The sequence below is a fragment of the Xyrauchen texanus genome, chromosome 39 (assembly GCF_025860055.1).
Source record: "Xyrauchen texanus isolate HMW12.3.18 chromosome 39, RBS_HiC_50CHRs, whole genome shotgun sequence".
In the NCBI taxonomy this organism is placed as follows: domain Eukaryota; kingdom Metazoa; phylum Chordata; class Actinopteri; order Cypriniformes; family Catostomidae; genus Xyrauchen; species Xyrauchen texanus.
This window is the reverse complement of record NC_068314.1, coordinates 19,654,402-19,673,309: the sequence shown is the minus strand read 5'-3', so window position 1 is coordinate 19,673,309 and position 18,908 is coordinate 19,654,402. Positions and strand designations below refer to the sequence as shown.

General features: G+C 39.7%; 1 protein-coding gene across 1 annotated transcript in view; it reads right to left on the bottom strand.

Moving 5' to 3' along the window:
- LOC127633073 (protein FAM107B-like) overlaps window positions 1-7,818 on the bottom strand; it is a 59,183-nt gene extending 51,365 nt beyond the window's left edge. The window contains exon 1 of the mRNA XM_052111946.1: window positions 7,676-7,818. Within this exon, the coding sequence (XP_051967906.1) occupies window positions 7,676-7,699 (24 nt within the window). The 5' untranslated portion in view covers window positions 7,700-7,818. The remainder of the gene's footprint in view (window positions 1-7,675) is intronic.
- Between the last annotated feature and the right edge of the window lie 11,090 nt (window positions 7,819-18,908).

The window sequence follows — 18,908 nt, the reverse complement described above, 5'->3', positions numbered from 1 at the left end:
CCTAGCGAGACATGACATGGAGCATAGCCTGGCAAGACAGGACGTGGAGCGTGGCCTGGCAAGACAGGAAGTGGGGTGTGGCTTGGCGAGACAGGGTGTGGAACTTGGCTTTCCAAGACAGGGCATAGAACATGACCTAGCGAGACAGGGCGTGGAGCGTGGCCTGGCAAGACAGGAAGTGGGGTGTGGCCTGGCGAGACAGGGCAAGGAGCATGGCCTGGCGGGACAGGGTGTGGAACTTGGCTTTCCGAGACAGGGCATAGAACATGGCCTAGCGAGACAGGGGTTGGAGCAGGATACCAGGGCTGAGGCAGTGGCCAGAGAAGAGGCTTCATTGAAGATAGCAGTTCTGGTGGTTTGGGTGCTGACTCCAGAAAGAGAACAAGGTCCGGTGGCCTGGGGGGTGACCACAAGACATGGTCATAAGCTCTGGGAGGCTGCCACAGGGTCAGGAGAGAGCAACTCAGAGGGCTGAGCCGTGGAAGTCTCAGGGATTGGTGCAACATGGGAATAGTCTTGGTGGCTGTGAGCACAGGCAGTGGCAGGGTATTGGTATTGATGGGGAAACAGCCTTTGTGGCTGTAAGTACAGGAAGGGACAGGGTAACGATCTCTGTGGTCGTGAAAATTGGCAGTGACAGAGGAATGACCTCTGTGGCTGTGAATACTGGCAGTGACAGGGTGCAACCTCCATGGTCAGGAGCACAGACTGTGAGAGGAGAATGGCCTCTGTGGTCATGAGTACAGGCAGTTACATGGGAATGGTCTCCATGGACATGAACACTGGCAGTAACAGGGGAATGGTCTCCGTGGCTGTGAACACTGTCTGTGACAGAGCTACAACCTCTGTGGCCGTGAACACAGGCAGTATCTGGGGAGTAGGAGTCCTTCTTCTCCTCCTCTGCTTCTGGACGGCCATGAGCACAGCTGTGGGAGAATCGGAATGTGGAGCCGTGGCAGGCTCATGGGACAGAGACGTGGTATTCTCAGAGGTCAGTTGACTTGGCATGATGGGACAGGTGTGCTGACATGATAATGTGGGGCAGACTTGGCAACATGGCAAGGCGGGACTGCTTGGCTTGACATGGCAGGTGGGACAGCCTGGCACGACAAGGCAGACGGGACAGCATGGCATGACAAGGCAGATAGGACAGCATTGCATGATAATGCAGACGGGACAACATGGCATGATAAGGCAGATGGAACAGCATGGCATGACGAGGCAGACATTGCTACATGGCATGACAAGGTAGGAATGGCAGGCATGGCAACATGGCATGATGTGGCAGATGTAGCAACATGGCATGATGAGGCAAACGTGCTGGCTGATGCTTGCAACACTGGCTCTGGGACAGACGAGGCTTGCAACGCTGGCTCTGGGATGAATGAAGCTTCAAAAACAGGCTTGTTGACCGTGGCAGGCGTGGGTGGCAGGAATGGCGGCCATGACTGGGAGTCTGGCTTGGCAGCCATGACAGGGGTATCTGGCTTGGTGGTCATGCAGGTGGATGGCTCTGACATGGCAGCCACTGTAGGAGTGCATAGTTCCTCATCAGTCACTCCTACAGTGAAGCTGGAACCAATCAGCATCAAGACAAAATCAATAAATTCCATCAAAGTCCTTGTGATTTGGCCTCGAAACAAGATTTGACTTGAAACAACGATACATTAACACAATACTTGACGACCGACAATGGCAAACTGTGAACTGTAAATTCATGAACATGGGTAACTACATAACAGAGACAACCAATGACAAGTCTAAACTAATGAACATGATAAAAAGGAAATTAAACAAGATCTAATGATAAAACAGATCTGATATCAAGACTGATAAGCACAGACCAATGAAGAGACAGGACTAATAAACAAAGTGAAACAAGAGGGTCACATGACAGTAACATGACAAGGAACCAATAAGAACAAAACACATAAAAACATGGCAGGAACAGGAAATCACATGACAGGAACAAGGTACTTAGTTTTCAAAATAAAAGACATGAACAAAAACACACACAAATGTGAAACAGACTATGCAATTACATGAAGTCGAAACATTGTGTAATGGATTAGATATAGATTTTAATGTTACAATTACATCACAATTACATTTCAATTGCATTACTCTGGTTACACATATTACTGAAATAATATTATTTACGTGCAATACATTTAAAACATGAGTTACATTCATACGTTCTTCTGTACGTTAATTTCTGTGAGGGAGAAATTGTGGTGTTTACTATCTGGCTTGCATCACAATGGACGAATAAATAAAGAATTTTTTTTCTTTCACATTACTTGAATTCACATTATTTTAATACAGAACTTTCTCTGGAAAGTGTTAGTAGGGTGTTTGGTAAAGTGATTTGAAAGTAAATGAATTAGTAAGGTGAATACATTTTCCAAGAAATAATAAGCAATGTAATCATATTACAACATTAAAGTAATTAGTAATCTATAATGATTACTTTATTTGAGTAACTTATTCAGCATTGCCATACCACTTGTATTGACTGAGAAGGTGAGCATACTGTGAATTTTATCAAACTATTTAAATTAATTTAAATTAGTAGTTTTGATTAATGTTGCTTTTATTACTAGTAAAATTAGTAGTACATTCTGGATAATACTTTATAATGACTCTCATTAATAAAAGATAATACGTTATGAACAGTTAGGTATTGTATAGCTAATTCAAGTGTAGGAATGTTCACATTAACAAGTTATCTTATCTTAAGTAGATGGTTTTCCTATTTAGAAATATACATTTAAATTATTTAAATATACAATACAATCTTCATGTATTTTTTTTTGCCAATATATGAACAACTTGTAATGCAACTCAAAAAACGAGTCCTTTACGGACTCCCTAGCTTGCCAGAGAGCCTTGCCTCAGTAAAAGCTTCTCTTCCGCTATTCAACAGCAACAACAAACTGCACTAGGTAACGTTGTCTTACAGATGGAATCCAGCACACGTCCGGTTCACAGCACAACACCGACTCCTACACAAACTCAAAGTAAGCCAAAAAAAAAAAGTTTATCTACTGAATCCTGTCTGGCTAAGTGGGAACACGATCGTGGTTGAGCGAAAACAAGAGTGAACATCGGAAGGGCATTTGATTCCTGGAGAGACCTTCGTTCGGTTTTGGAGATCAACACCAACCCTGAATTGCCGTTCCTCTTATTGGACAGGTAAGCTTACATATCTGCAAAACATGCGAAATATAGTGCCATAAGGATTGATCTGCGTAATTTTAGCTAACTTGATCTTGCCTGCTAACGCTGACAAATTGCAAGTTTCCTTGCTTCATAACTTTCAAATAAATTCAATGATATTCTCTTTCTACTAAAAGTCAGGTATACAGGATAAATGTAAGCAAATACACTGGTTTCTTGATCGTAGTACAATATATGACATGCAAAACATACAATAGTGCAACATAAAAGTGCAGTGCAACAGTAAACTGTCTGGTATGGTTCGGTAGTACGTAGCTGTATGTGCGTATCAGTTTGTTATGTAAGCTGATAAGTAGCTTTAGTTTAGTCTCAAATTTTGTAGTAAAACAATCATAACTGTGGAATATTAATTATCCTCACGTTCAGCCTCTTTGTACGTTACATCATTGTCTTGGATGCCCGCTTGCTCGCGTCCATATGGAGTGTGTGCACGAGCAACAGGTAGCTGGCTGCAGTTCACTTAACGGCCACAGGTGTCATTAATAACAAGGATTTCTGAATCTTACATCTTGCACCTTTAATATCACAAGGAATATAATAAAAAATATTTTCATGTTAGCAGCAGTGTAAATATGCAGCACACATTATGTTGACTCCTGTGCTGCTGGCACATCAGCATTGAACTGTAGATGCTAAAAATGTACCGCCCCTTACTAAAATGGAAAATATAATGAGCAATCTTGCTTATGCTTCCCGCTGCTTCATGCGCATTTAAGGAGAATCTCTGTACACATTTTAAACAAAATCACAATTCACTCAATGGTGTTGCGGCATCGTGTCAGTAGTCAGTCAAAAGCTGTTATGGCGGCCGTATTATCATTATTTGTTTTAGGTGAGCATATGGAAAATTAGATAGGTATATAGGGATGAATTGATTAGTCAACATTATTGACAACATCGACAATAAAAAATTGGCTACAAATTTCTCCAGATGCACTAAACTTTTACAGCTTCAGGTGAAGTAGATCACAATGTATAAGGCAATTATAAAAAAATACCAAATAAGTAAATTCAGTAGCACTCTCATTGTGGAATAAGTGGAGCTGGAGGTCTTTAAAGGAAACACCCTGGTGTTACATCTTAAATGCAGTTATATTGAATGCGTTATAGCTTTATTAAATGTAAAAAAAATATGGAAGAAGATCATGTAAATAACTACAAACTCTGAAACTGGCATTTCTCTGTGTGGTTGGTGCCTCTTCTATGAGTTGCGCGAGGTGTTCCAATCTAAGGGGAGATATTGAAACTGCATCCAGCTGAGAGACACACTCTGTCGCGGGGACGCTTGTCCCTTGTGCGCACGCTTAATGCGGCTAGATTATAACATGATGGCTCATGACTTACTGAATCATAATATATGTGTCACTGTGTCTTTCTTATCATAAAAAATATGATATATGGCAATATGCAGCTTTATTAATAAGAGACAGTTTTGTTTTTTTGCAAGTTAAAAATGGATTGAAGTGAACAGAAAGGTGAGAGAGGTAGTTTGCCCCATTATACACTGCAACAAAATTTGTTTTTGATTTGTTTCTGTTTTGGCTTGTTTTCCAATATAAATATCTAAAACTCCTTTAAAACAATGTACAGTTTCCTTGCAGCTATACTGCAGAAGAAAAAATTGATATCTGAGAATGTTGAATGTAATATAAAAAATACAAATATTTTAAAATATCTAAAAATCCTTTAAAAAATATGCATTCATCCGAGAAACAGTATCTAAGGTATATAGACTTGCTTTTAGAGAATAGATCTTGAATATAAGTATATTTTGTCTTTACTGTACTCGAAGAAGTATAACCAAGTGAAAAATACACTTATATACAAAATACACTTACTGTATATTTAAGATACATTCTCTTAAAGCAAATCTAAATATCTTATATGTTGCTTCTCAAGTAAATGTATCTTTTTTTAAAGGATTTTTAGACAATTTTAAATGGAAAACAAGACAAACAAACTTGATAACAATAGGATTTTGTTTTTGCAGTGAATTTCTTTACTGAATTAAACTTAATCAAATGTATATTTTCCCTTTAATACAGTGAATGTCATTTAGAGTTATTTTTAAAAGATTATTTTGTCCTCTTTATTGTTAGAAAGCGTGTTTAATGCATCCTTTTAAGTCAGGGAACAAGCTGAATAATCGGCAAAGAGCTAATGATTAATAATTGCAATATTCGCTGAATAGTCGAATAATTGTTCTAATAATCATTAGTTGCAGCCCTACAGAAGTACAAGAAAGGAATGGGCATATGGTCAACATATGTTTGTGCTAGACTACTCTGCTGCCTGGTAAGTTTTCAAGTTAGGGACTACATAGAAATATGTAATTTTCTGGGTTCAATACAAGTTAAGCTCAAACAACATTTCATTTGTAGCATTAGGTTGATTACCACAAGAAACATTATTTCAACTGGTCAATACTTAAAAAAAAAACCCTTCTGTTTAAACTTTATTAATTGAATTGTAAAATTGTTTAAATTGACGGTCATTCAAGGGTTTTAGGTTTTACAAGGTTATGTTGTCATGGCAACAATGTTGTAAAATTGGATATAACTTTACACAAAAAAGGTAAGTGATATTATCACACTAAAATCATGTTAAAAGGATAGTCAAACATAATATAAAAATTCTCTCATCATTTACTCACCCTGATGCCATCCAAGATGTTTATGACTTTCTTTCTTCTGCTGAACTCAAATGAAGATTTTTAGAAGAATTTCTGAGCTGTTTTGGTCCATACAATGCAAGTGAATGGGTGCCAAATTTTGAAGCTCCAAAAATCACATAAGTCAGCAGAAAGGTAATCCATATGTCTCCAAAAGTTAAATCTGTGTCTTCAGAAGTGTTATGATAGGTATAGGTGAAAAACAGATCAATGATAAATCACTTTCACATTCTTCTTCTTGTGCTTCACATTCTTCATGCATATCATCCCCTATTGGGCAGAGAGAAGCATTTCTAGCAAAAAAAAAAAAAAAAAAAAAGACTTAAATAATTATCTATTTCTTATCCACACCCATCATATCACTTCTAAAGATATGGATTAAAAAACTGGATACGTATGGTTTACTTTTATGATGCCTTCATGTGCTTTTTGGGCATTAACCTTTTGACACCCTTTCACTTGTATTGAATGGACCTACAGAGCTGGAATATTCTTCTAAATATCATAATCTGTGTTCTGCAGAAGAAAGAAAGTCATACACATCTGGGACGGCATGATGGCTAGTAAATGATGAGAGAATTTTCATTTTTGGTGAACTATGCATTTAACAAGCATATTGTTTACTTCTTGTGGCTATACTTTTGAAACAGTATGTATATTTACAGATTGGCCTCTTTCAACTCCATTGTAAATGCCACACTGTGACCCAGATTTTTTAAAGTAAAGAAGGGTCATGTTGAAAATAATTTATGTTGCAATCAACATTATGCCACAAATGCTGTTAACTTGTATTTAACCTGTAATATTCCTTTAATAAATGAGCTTTAAATGAAAATATTTGTCAATGTTTTATCTAGTAACATACAAGCAATAGAGCACTCAAAGCTATGCTTAACTGTGAATATAGTCACAGTTAAAGAGGTTGCAGGGAGCTGAGTATTGTGTCTAACAACAGTCTTTAGCCGTGTCTACTGTATGTTTACAATTTAGAATGGCCTCTCCTCATTGCTTCAGTCAAGAAGATGGATCAGGATTGTTTTCATTCTATGGTTGTGACTCTTGCCCTGATAAATCTGACACTTGCTTGAACAGTCAAATGTCTCATGCTCAGACAAAGGTAATAAGAAGACGATCCTGTCTCCCATAATCCCTCTCTACAGCAGCTGTCACTTGCAGGACTAAGCAATGAGTCAAATTTAGTCACCACCACTCCCTCCATCCACACCTTCCCAGCATGCGGTCCTCCCCATAGCTTAGAAAGAACTGAAATATTTTAGACATTTTAAACAAACGGTTGAACACTCCCATTGCTAAATAATTTAAACGTACACTTGAAAGTTATGTATATCTTTGAGAAAACATGTCTATTAAATAGCAAAGACAAAATAGGAGCGCCTTAAATTCTTGGTGTTGATTCTGAATTTCAAAATGTCAACAAGTCACAAGAACCTCCTAAGACAGAGGTCTTTATCTCTGTTCCTGGGGACCCACAGCACTGCATATTTTTAATGTTGCCCTTATTTAACACTACTGATTCAATTCATCAGCTCATTAGCAGAGGCTCCATGACCTAAACTGGGTTTGTCAGCTAAGGAAGACTTACAAAATGTGCAGTGTTGTGGGTCCCCAGGAACAGAGTTGAAGACCTCTGTCCATAGACACATGTCAGGTCTATAAGCACATCATGGCCTGTGTTGTCCACGTAACAGTAACACAGACACCTAAACTGCTTAATGCTAAATTCAAAGCTAAAGGCTTACTTACTTTCTTGCCATAAGAAGCCCCCATGCTGAGACTGTGTGGTGTTTAATGAGGGTGCTGCCTGACTTCAAGGTCGCAGATTCCGGAGATTTCCTTGTGATTTCGAACTCTGCACCAGTGCTAGGCTCTCCACGACTGGAGCTATGTCCACCCCAGCTCTTCCAGGGAGGGAGGGGGCCCTCTCGCTGTCCCCTCTCGCTGTCACTGGCACATCAACAACAGTTGGCTAGTCCAGCAAAAGTGGCTAGTTTGGTTAGATAACTAAGACAAATTCTCTTCAAAGCAGATTATTTGGCTTCACAAAGAGGTCCAGCTCAGAACCATGAGACAATTTTAATTATGTTGTCATCATGGGCTTCTAAGCACCATTCCAAGTTTTGATCAAACTGAAATGATCTGACGTACACCAAATCAGAGGCAAAAAGCAAACTAAGCATGTGAGTCAGAGTAAACCAGACCTTCAGAGGCACCTGTTACTCCCCTTTCCTTACAGGGCTTATCCACTGCACAAAGATTATGCTAATTGACAGTGACAGAGTAGGAAGTCTTGGAAAAGCTCATGGTATAATGGCCTCTGTAACTGTCAAGATTCAAGGATGGGGTTAGATTTTTGCTGGGATTATAGAAGCAAGGGAGGACTTGGAGAGTGGTCTTCTCTGTATTTACATTAGAAGAGAAACAAAGTGATAAACAGATTCGGCCATGACAGGGCATTGATATGGCAAGTATTATTATTACTACTGGCCACACTTAAAGTTGGGGATTTTTCAGAACCTCTAATCTCAAGTATTAAACTTTTGTGTATAACCCATCCAGCACTGTTTTATACAAATATGTTTACAAATAATTTTTCTTGTTGATGGAAATGTGATCAACCTGCCGGATTATAAACTGAGTGAAAACATCCATATAGATTTACACTGAAGCCATATGTAGGGATATAAATATCATAGAGACTTGGTGGGTTCTTATGACTTATGCCATTGTTTTCAGAAAATGTCAAAATTTACTCTGTAACTTGTAGTCTACTACAGTAGAAGCATTCCTTCCCAATCCAATGTACAGTAGTCTAATTTAGCAACTTCATCAAGGATTGGTTTGCACATTTTTGCATTTTTATCTAATGCCTGAGCTTTCATATTAAATGCAGCAGAGGGCATCCTTGGGTAGGTAAGGGCTTTTTGGTCATTACTGTATGTCTAATCACTTCTTCAAACACTCCAACACTCCATAGTTCAACACTGAATAAATGTTAGTCATTGCAACATGATGATGCATGTCGAGTTTAAAATTGATTAATGATTTTTAAAATGATGATTTTATAGGCAATTCAATCAATGCAATTTTGCTATGTGGAGGAGCTTAAATGAAAAATGGCGGTCTGCCTTAAGAATCGAAAGGGTAAAAAGCAGACATTGAACACATAGAAGAGTAACATAAATCTGTGATTTGCATGAAGTGATATTGTTTTGTCATATTGAAAGAGTTTTTAAGTAGGTCAACGATGAGATGTCCCCATTTTATGTCCGCAACAAATACAATTTACAAAAGTGATTTTATATACATAGAAAAACTATTAAATGCAAGTAAAGTGTCTTTAATGTTTCAAAAAACTTTTCGGATATAAAATGTCAAAATATTGGTTAAATAATGTTCCAAACTGCAAAATTGTCATTCAGTGCAATGGCCCAAACATTGATTTTACAATCTTTAAATAATCATATAAAATACCAAGCATTGCTGGATACAGGGTGTAATCAGACCACCATCCACCAACGCTTGGTTTAACGTGGGGCTTTGGGCACAGCTAAGCTGGTGAGGGTGAGGTGTGTGCATGGGGATGTTTGATGGTGACCTTGTTGATAGCACCGGGAGATAAGGTACTTGTATTGCTCCCAACATCGAGCTCTAAATTACTCGCCAAGTGGCAAGGACCCTTTGAGGTCACACGACGAGTTGAGGATCTCGATTATGAGGTTAAACGAACCGATAGAGGGGGGCGTGCGCCAAATCTATCACCTCAACCTCCTAAAACTGTGGAGGGAGGAGGCGGTCCCTGTGACGTTGGCCACGATAGTTCCGGAGAGGGCGGAGCTCGGTCCGGAGGTAAACAAAGACTGCATTCGCAACAACCCGGTTATTTGTGGAGATCACCTCTCCCTGCGGCAACTCACAGAGGTTTCCGAGTTGCAAAGAGAATTTTCAGATGCGTTTTCCCCTCTTCCGGGCCGTACAAACATCATACAGCACCACATCGAGACTGAGCCGGGTGTAGTGGTACGTAGCCGGCCCTATCGCTTACCAGAACATAAAATGAAAATAGTTCGGGAGGAATTGGATGCGATGCTCGATATGGCCGTAATAGAGGAATCCCACAGTGATTGGTCCAGCCCGGTTGTTCTTGCGATGGGTCTGTACGCTCCTGTGTGGATTATAGAAAAGTCAACGCAGTGTCTAAATTTGACGCATACCCAATGTCCCGTGTTGATGAGTTGCTCGATCGGTTGGGTTCGGCTCCCTTTTACTCGACCTTGGATTTAACGAAGGGCTATTGGCAGATCCCCTTGACACCAATTTCCCGGGAGAAAACGACCTTCTCTACGCCGTTTGGATTACACCAATTTGTGACACTTCCTTTTGGTTTGTTTGGGGCCCCAGCTACATTTCAACGCCTCATGGCTCGGATCCTCAGACCTCACACCGCCTACGCCGCTGTCTATCTAGACAATATCATTATTTATAGTAATGATTGGCAGCGGCACATGCAACATCTGAGGGCCGTCCTGAGGTCGTAGCGGCGGGCGGGGCTCACAGCAAACCCTAAGAAGTGCGCGATTGGGCGTATGGAGGTACGGTATTTGGGGTTCCACTTGGGTCATGGCCGGGTGCGGCCCCAAATTGACAAGACTGCGACTTGCCCTAGACCTAAGACCAAAAAGGGGGTGAGGCAGTTCCTGGGGCTGGCTGGCTATTATAGGAGGTTCGTGCCCAATTATTTGGACATCACCAGCCCGCTGACTGACCTCACTAAAAAGGGAGCTCCAGACCCGGTCCAATGGTCGGAGCAGTGCCAACAGGCATTTATGCAGATTAAAGCCGTACTCTGTGGGGGGCCGCTTTTGCATGCACCTAACTTCTCTCTCCCTTTTTTATTGCAGATGGACACTTCAGACAGAGGGCTGGGGGCCGTGCTCTCGCAGGTGGTGGAGGGGGAGGAGCGCCCGGTCCTCTACATTAGCCGTAAGCTCTCCTTGAGGGAGACAAAATACAGCACTGTGGAGAAAGAGTGCCTGGCTATTAAGTGGGCGGTCCTCATGCTCCGTTACTACCTGCTGGGGCGCGCCTTCACTCTCTGCTCTGATCACACCCCACTTCAATGGCTCCACCGCATAAAGGATACTAATGCCCGGATCACCCGTTGGTATCTAGCACTCCAGCCCTTTAAGTTCAAGGTGGTCCACAGACCGGTGCAGATGGCTGTCGCTGACTTCCTCTCTAGAAATGGAGGGGAGTGGTAGGCAGGCCGGATGGGGCCCCGGCCTGAGTTGGGCGGTGGGGGAATAAGGCAGCGGGTGCGTGGTCAAGTGCCCGTCGGGGAGAGGAAGCGGTAAGGGCGCTGGCACCTGAGCTAAATTATGTCTAACACCTGTCTCTAATTCCAGTGAGCAAGGGGAGAGCGGCTTAAAAGCAGCCACAGCCTCAGTGTTCCCAAGAGAGACTGAAAAAGTATTAAATGTCAAGTGTATCACAAAGATTAAAAAACCCTGTTGCCTGGGGAGTTATCACAACCCTGTTGTCCTGTGTTTTCCCTCTCTCGAAGTGAGAGTCCTACAATGGTATAAGAGGAGGGGATGTGCATTAGATTAGCTCATTAGATTTTCTCTTCGGGGCCGAATGGTCGATGGTTCAATCTAAGTCTAGTGATTTCCATCCCTCACCTCTGCTGGATCCTTACGCCGCATTACAGCGGCTTTCTCCCCTCTCTGCATGTGTGCACTGCAGAGATCGAAAGAATATATTCTAAAAGAGCATTTTCACTCACAAAAGAGTATATTCTAAAAGAGCGGAACACATCGGAACGTCTTTTTCAAGATACGTCTTTTTAAAGATGCCTTTCCAATTGTGTGTTATTCCTGGTTGCGGTCGATACCTCTCACCTTCTGATGGCCACGATCACTGTCTTTCGTGCCTGGGCACCACCCACACCGAGACATTTTTTGTGGATGCGTTATGTCCTCATTGCGAGGCAATGGCCATGGCATCGTTGCGGTCATGGCTCACTTTCGTTAGCAAGCAAGCCACCCCAGTGGCTCCCTCCCTCGGTCCTTCTACCTACGCGTATGAGGCCTGCGCAGCGAGCACTGGGGGCGATTTGGGGACCTCAATTGGACCACCTCCACCGGTTAAATCCCTGCAGACCTCCCATTCCCCGGCACACTCATTTGCTCCGGTTAGGCATTTGGAGGTGTGCACTGGCTCGTCCCAGGGCGAGTTCGACCTCTTAATCGGTGCCCGTGAAGGTGATTAGCTCTTGAGCGCAGCATCGGACAGCGGGCTTGTCCTGTCTGACGTGGAAACCTCCGTTGGGCTTCCCCCCTCGGGTGTGGTCGCCCAGTCACATCCGCATGGCAAAATGACAGACATGCTTTCCCGGGCCACCAAAAGCATCAGGCTAGTTGGAACCCTCCACTCTCCCCTGAACCCTCGCGGCTGGACGATTGGTATCACAGCCATGCCCCGCCTCAGTGCATTTCGTCCTGGAAGTGTACGAGGAGCTGACGAGTTCATGTTTTTCACATTTTCACATACTTTTAACACATTTCTGATGCTACAATAATTTAATAAATACTTTTGAATCCAGAAATGACATTGCGTGCATTGTTGTTGTTTATTTATGAAAAATAGTTAGCATTTTGGCTTTGTACTCACAGAACGATGCAGACCCAGCAACGTAGAACCATGAATGCAAATCAATGTGTTGGCCACTACACAGAGCCTACACCATAGGTTCGACACAATAAATCAGCCTTAGTTCACCCAAATATGAAAATTCTGTCATCATTTATTCAATCTCAAGCCGTTTCAAATGGGGATATTAGGCAGAATATCTTAACAATTTTTTTTCAAGACAATGTAAGTGAATGGGGTGTTGAGGTCCAAAAAAGACAAGATATGCATAATAAAATTTGTCTATATGATTTGTGTTCTAGATTTCAAGTCTTTTGAAGCCTTATGATAGCTTTGTGTGAGGAACAAACTGAAATCTAAATCATTATTCACTAACATGCTTCTCCTCCTCCAGAGCTTTCAAATCACATCTGCACTTTCAAATATTCTAACATGGTGCATCAAAACACATTGCGCCAGGTTTGACATCAATAACTATTGCTCACAAGAACCTGTGAGCAAACCTAAGTTAAACCAAAGTCTTGATACACCAAATTTGGAACAACATAAAGCTGGTGAGCAATTGATGACAGAATTTGATTTTTTTAGTCAAACTATCCCTTTAACTCACTCTCAGCTAGCATGTCAATTGGCTTTCCCCTTTGCTCACTTCACAACCCCCTCCCCAACAACACTACACTCTCAGTACACCCCACCAAATCCAAATAATCCTGTTTGCAGAGAATAGAGATCAGTGTAAGTGAAGAGTTGGGATTACTGAGAGGAGAGTAGGGATAGGAGGGGTTTCAGAGCAGAACAAAGCATACATAGCCTAACAAACAAGAAGGTTTTAACAGATGCACTCCAGATGTAATGGAAAACATCCAATTCAGGAAGGAAATAGGCCTAAACCACCTAATTCAATTCACCTAACTAAGATCATTTGCCGCAGCTAATGTTAGAGACAGAAATGACACACACGAGAACAACGCAATCTCCACACATTTCCCTGAGCTATCCTTTTGTACCATTATGGAGAAAAATAATTATTTTTAGAAAAATAAATCAGGTTCGGTGTTACCAGGTTCAATGTGAAATCCAATGAAAATGTAAACGGATAATTTATGGCCAATAACCCTCTGCGCCTAGCACTGTATGCTGAATGACTTATCAGCTGGCTTGAAATGTTTGACTGAAAATGGTTCTCTGTATTTTTTGCTCAGAGCTGGACACGGGCCCAATTTAATCTAGCGTACCACCGTAATTACGTGAAGATCCTCTTAGGACTCTTTGTGTGTGTACTGGTATAAGGGATGGACCCTCATCACAGAGGCAATGTGGGTAAATTAGACCATTCTCCTCTCCGCTCTTATTCTCTCTGCCATTCTTCACAGAGGCAACATTTACAAAGCAGCAGAATACGGTTTTTTAACCCTGTTTTAGAGTTGTATATATGTTTGTGTTCACACAAAGTTTGGTTATAAATGAGAGTGAAAACACAATTCCATAATCAAAGTTACTTCCTGAAATGTTCAGGACTAGAATTTTGAGAGTGAGATTTGAAGCCAGTCATTTAATAAATACTTGATGCATGAAGTTGTGCCTTGTTTGGACTTGTTTATTAAATTAGGTTTTTACAGTTGTGACTAAAAAGACTTTCTTGTGCTATGGATATAACCATCTTGAATATTTGATTTAGTCTTTAAAATAAATTAAACTTTACTTTTCTGGGACTGCACAGCATTGATTCACTGTTGGTATCCAGGCACATTAACCCGCTCTTTAAAACAACAGAACGTGTGCTTGTCTACACCACGTGCCTGAATATGTGGCCAGTTATAACACTCTTTTCCATAATTTAATTATTATTTGAGGATTTTATGCCGCCTTGAAATAAATAAATAACACAAACGTGTCTCTTTAATAAAATTCAGTTCCTTTTAATACTACAATGTTAATTGTGGCAGGCAAATAGTTTTGTGAATAAGGCACAATCTATAATGAGCCTTATTTTTACATTAATCATGTTTGTACTGAAAAAAATTCGAATTGTTTTATTTATATTTTTAGGCCTATTTAGTATCTACCTGGATTGCAGGTGGCAAGTTAATAAAATGCTGATTTTTGCACAGAAATTCTGCACACAAAATTGGGGTGTTGAACACTCATGTTATGTTCCGGTCATTTTGACCCAAATAGGATATTATTTTGCCTGAAAATGCTAGTAAATGATATCCTATTGTACTAAAACTTACTGACTTTGGCTGTTATGAATGGAGGTGAAGGCAGACGAGGGACGAGGATCTACTTGCAGTGGTATTTTATTAAACAAAGTGAAAATTGACAGACAGGAACAAACGAAACATCCATGATGGGAAAATTTAAACAACAGCATGAAAACATCAAGGGACCACGAACAGGATGAACAGGATGAACAGGGCATAGCATCAACATCCACAAACATCAACGATCTACAGGGGAATGGAGAAACAGCAGGGTTTTAATACACAGGAGACACGATGATGACAAACGACAATCAGGTGAGCACAATGACACAGGGCTGGCAGTGATGAGGGCCGGGAATCATAGGAAGTGTAGTGCATGACAATAGACACGGGGTGAAACACGGGGCAGACAACAGGGGATCGTGACATTGGCACACTAAATGTTTCTCTTTTTTTCAATGGCTGGTCATTTTTGACAGGGAACATCACAAGTGTGACTTTGTGCATTTTGTACAAAATAAAAGCATTTAAAAAAAAAACAATTATCCACAAATAATGCTTTTTTCACTCAAAAGCAGAGGTGCATAAACTCAGGTCAATGAGGCTTACTACCAATAAGCTCCAAAAAGAAATACACAACCTGTGCTAATTGAAATAAAACAAGTTGGCAAAAAGATTGAATCCAGTATTTGTTGATAATACAGCATAATGGGAGATTCATAAGCAACTTTTAATAGGCTGGTCATTTTTGACTGGGAACACAAATCTAGGTAAAAAATGTCAGCACAGCACAAGGGTTAAAAATGTTTTGGGTTTTCACCCCTAACTGCCAGAAATCATACAAGAAACATAGCCAGAAATAGAAAACAAAACATATTGGTTTGCTAAATGTGCATTATAGATCTCAAATCAATACTTATTTTCAAGAGGCAAAGTCCAGAACTTGTATGACACTGACCTAAAGTGACAGGAAACTGAGATGAAAACAGCAGGCTCCCAAGTTTACCACATCCTCCTTCAGGGAAACGTGTGTTTTGAGTTCAGCCTCTTTGAAAGAAAAATTGCAATTGAGAGCTGATGCACTCTCTATTGATTTGGCATAAATGCAGAACATTTCACATACTTCTTACAGTGGAGACAGAAACCATGAGAGATCAGTGCACATTTAATCTGATGCAGGTTGAATAATCCAGAACAGTGCTGTGTTTTGAAATTTAGTTATCATTATAATTTGTTATCGTTAATTTTCTGAAAATAAATAAATAAACATTTGTTACCAAAAATTCATGCACAATTATTACATTTACTGTATTTTGCAGCATTGCTAAACAATGCAACTTCTAGCATGAACACTTACGTGAATGTGCAAAGGACGCCAAGGTTTTCAATTAATAATGTCTTTTGGGTTGTTTCTCACGAAAACATGCCTTGAAGATTTGGAATTTGACCCAAGAGTCACATGATACTTTGGTGTCCTTTTTGAAGCTTGAAAGCAAATTCACCATCCAATGCTATTACATTGAAAAGACGGACCGGTATATTCTTCAAAATGCAACATGTTTTTGGCCTCAAATTGGGACTGTACACTTGCCAAACAAATACATGCCAGATTTGGAGCATATTAGGTAAAAAACCTATAGTAGGACTAGTTTGTAAAAGTATGCATCACATCTAGGGATATTAATGAATAATATATGATTAAATATTCATTGCTAATAATTTGAATAAGCATGTCACATCCTGTCAGCAGCACCTAATAATATTAATAATAAGAAGAATAAAAAAAAAGATATATTTTGTGTAATGTGTCATGGCAGGTTGTTGAGTAAACCAGGAAAGATTCAATCATTCATAGACTCAATGCATTCTTTCAGGTTAACATTTATCAGATTTGAATTGTATCTGTTTTATTTGAGAAGTTAGAGATGTGTAGTATTACCTTCAAAGACGATTCAGGACAATAAAGTGACATAAAACTGCAAAATAGAATAGAAACATCTATTTAAATATCGCACAAAGACATCAAGACAATCCCACATACTTATTGTAGTGCAAACAAAAACCATGATTGATTGTTGCATTCTTTCAGAAATAATATGCCAAAACTGTGTTGGGTTTTGTACAATCTGTTTTATTGAAGGTTTAGTTTTATCTTCAAAAAATTAATCAGGACAATAACTATAGAGTGAAATAATAAATAAATAACCATGACTCCACGAGTATAATAGAAATGTACACAGACGCTCTAATTTTTCCTGTCTAGGTGAATCATGACCCTTTGTTCAAATTGAAAGACTGTTCTATTGGGGTTCGACACTGAAATACTGAAATTCCCTCGTTCGCAGCTCTCACAACGCATTTTGTCCATTAAAATATGATGCATAAAGATACACTGCTCCAGGTTTGACATCAAGACAAATACCACATACTGTACTTAGTAGTGCAGAAAAAAACATTACTCATTAATGAGCAGGTCAGCAGGTTCAATCTATTGAGATTTCAACGCATTCTTTCAGGCTGTAATAAACCAGAACTGTGCTGGGATTTGTACAGTAAAGGTGTATTTTATTGAGAGAGATTAGTCTTATATTCACAAGATGAATCAGGACCATAACTATTGAGTGAAAGAACTACAAAATAAATTAGAAGTGTATGCTGTCGTGACTTATTTTTCACGTCTTGTTGCATTACAGCACCTTGTTGTCACTTAAAGATGTTCAAGTGGGGTTTGACATAAAAACAATTAATAAAATGACATATCCTCTCACTCTAAGTTGCATCTTTAGAGAGACCTTCGGATAAAGACAGGAAGAACTAACCTTTTGTTTTCAAAAGCATATCGTGTGGGAAGCTTGGCTCAAGGGCTGTGTAATAGCACATATTTTTCTGTTTTCTGAAGTTGGCTGAAGTTCACTTGCGTTCAGAGAGAGTGATTATCAGATATTTCTCATGTGCCTGGAGCTCAGCTCACCAGCTCGTAGCACTATTCTCCATGCTTTGATGTGAATGTTGCTCTCTTTTCTTTCACCTCCTCACTTCAGTCCCTGTATCCAACATCAGAGCACACATATCATTCACAGCATATGCCTATGGGCTTTAAAACCTGCTCAGAAATGGTTCAAATGATTAAATCACTTAGACTATTCTCATAATTGTGATTAAATATGTAATTAAGTTCTAAATCAATAAGATAAATATAGGATCTAATTTTCACCTCCTATCATATAATGGGGTGAGGAGATATTTTTAGAGATATAATTAAAAAGAATTACATTTTCGAATCATCTGAAGCCAGTGCGTTTCTGTGAGTAAAACTGAGAGAGTGATGGCACTTTGATATGCCTCAGCACTTCTAAAATATCACTTGCTTGAACGGCAAACACATTTCTCCCTGGCAAGCACCGCTCTGATGATGTGTAATCTCTAACTGTCTCCTTTCCATCATGTACTCTGTCAAAAAAATCTCTCACACTCAGATGGTGAAAAACCTCAAATGAAGGTTTGCCTCATCGTTCAATATTAATGTTACACAGTGAATGTTTTGAGAAACCTTGAAATGCACCCCGATATTGTATTTTAAGACATGCATAGAAATCTTTAAATGTAGAAATATATTTTAATACCAGGTGGGAAATTATAAGCTATGTAGGTAGTTTTGGGAAGTCCTGCAGTGTGGCATCCTAAACTTCATCTACACTATTTAAATATAAAATAATTATTTTATAATTATTACACATGCTTCATGATTTAATATTTATTGAAAAACTACACAGAATATTTGTACTTTTAAAAGTCCATTTGTCACACCGCAGGACCGATTACAAAGAACCAATGAAGGGAAAAGGTTAATCAAATTTCATGTCTCTCCTATCTCTCTTAGATCACCCTTTCAGGGTTTATTTTGGAATAATGACCAGCTGACTGTCCATTATTCCTTAAATATATAAGGCTATATAATCCATGTTTTGGGTTAAAAAAAAGAAATGGGGGGGAAAAAAAAAAAAGAGTTCATCAATAGAAAAGTCCTGACAGAAACATTTGGCTTTATTTGAACAAAGAGCAAATCACTGCCCTTTATTTCACTCTCTTTATATCTATTTAATCAGCAGAGGGAGCCAGTGAGC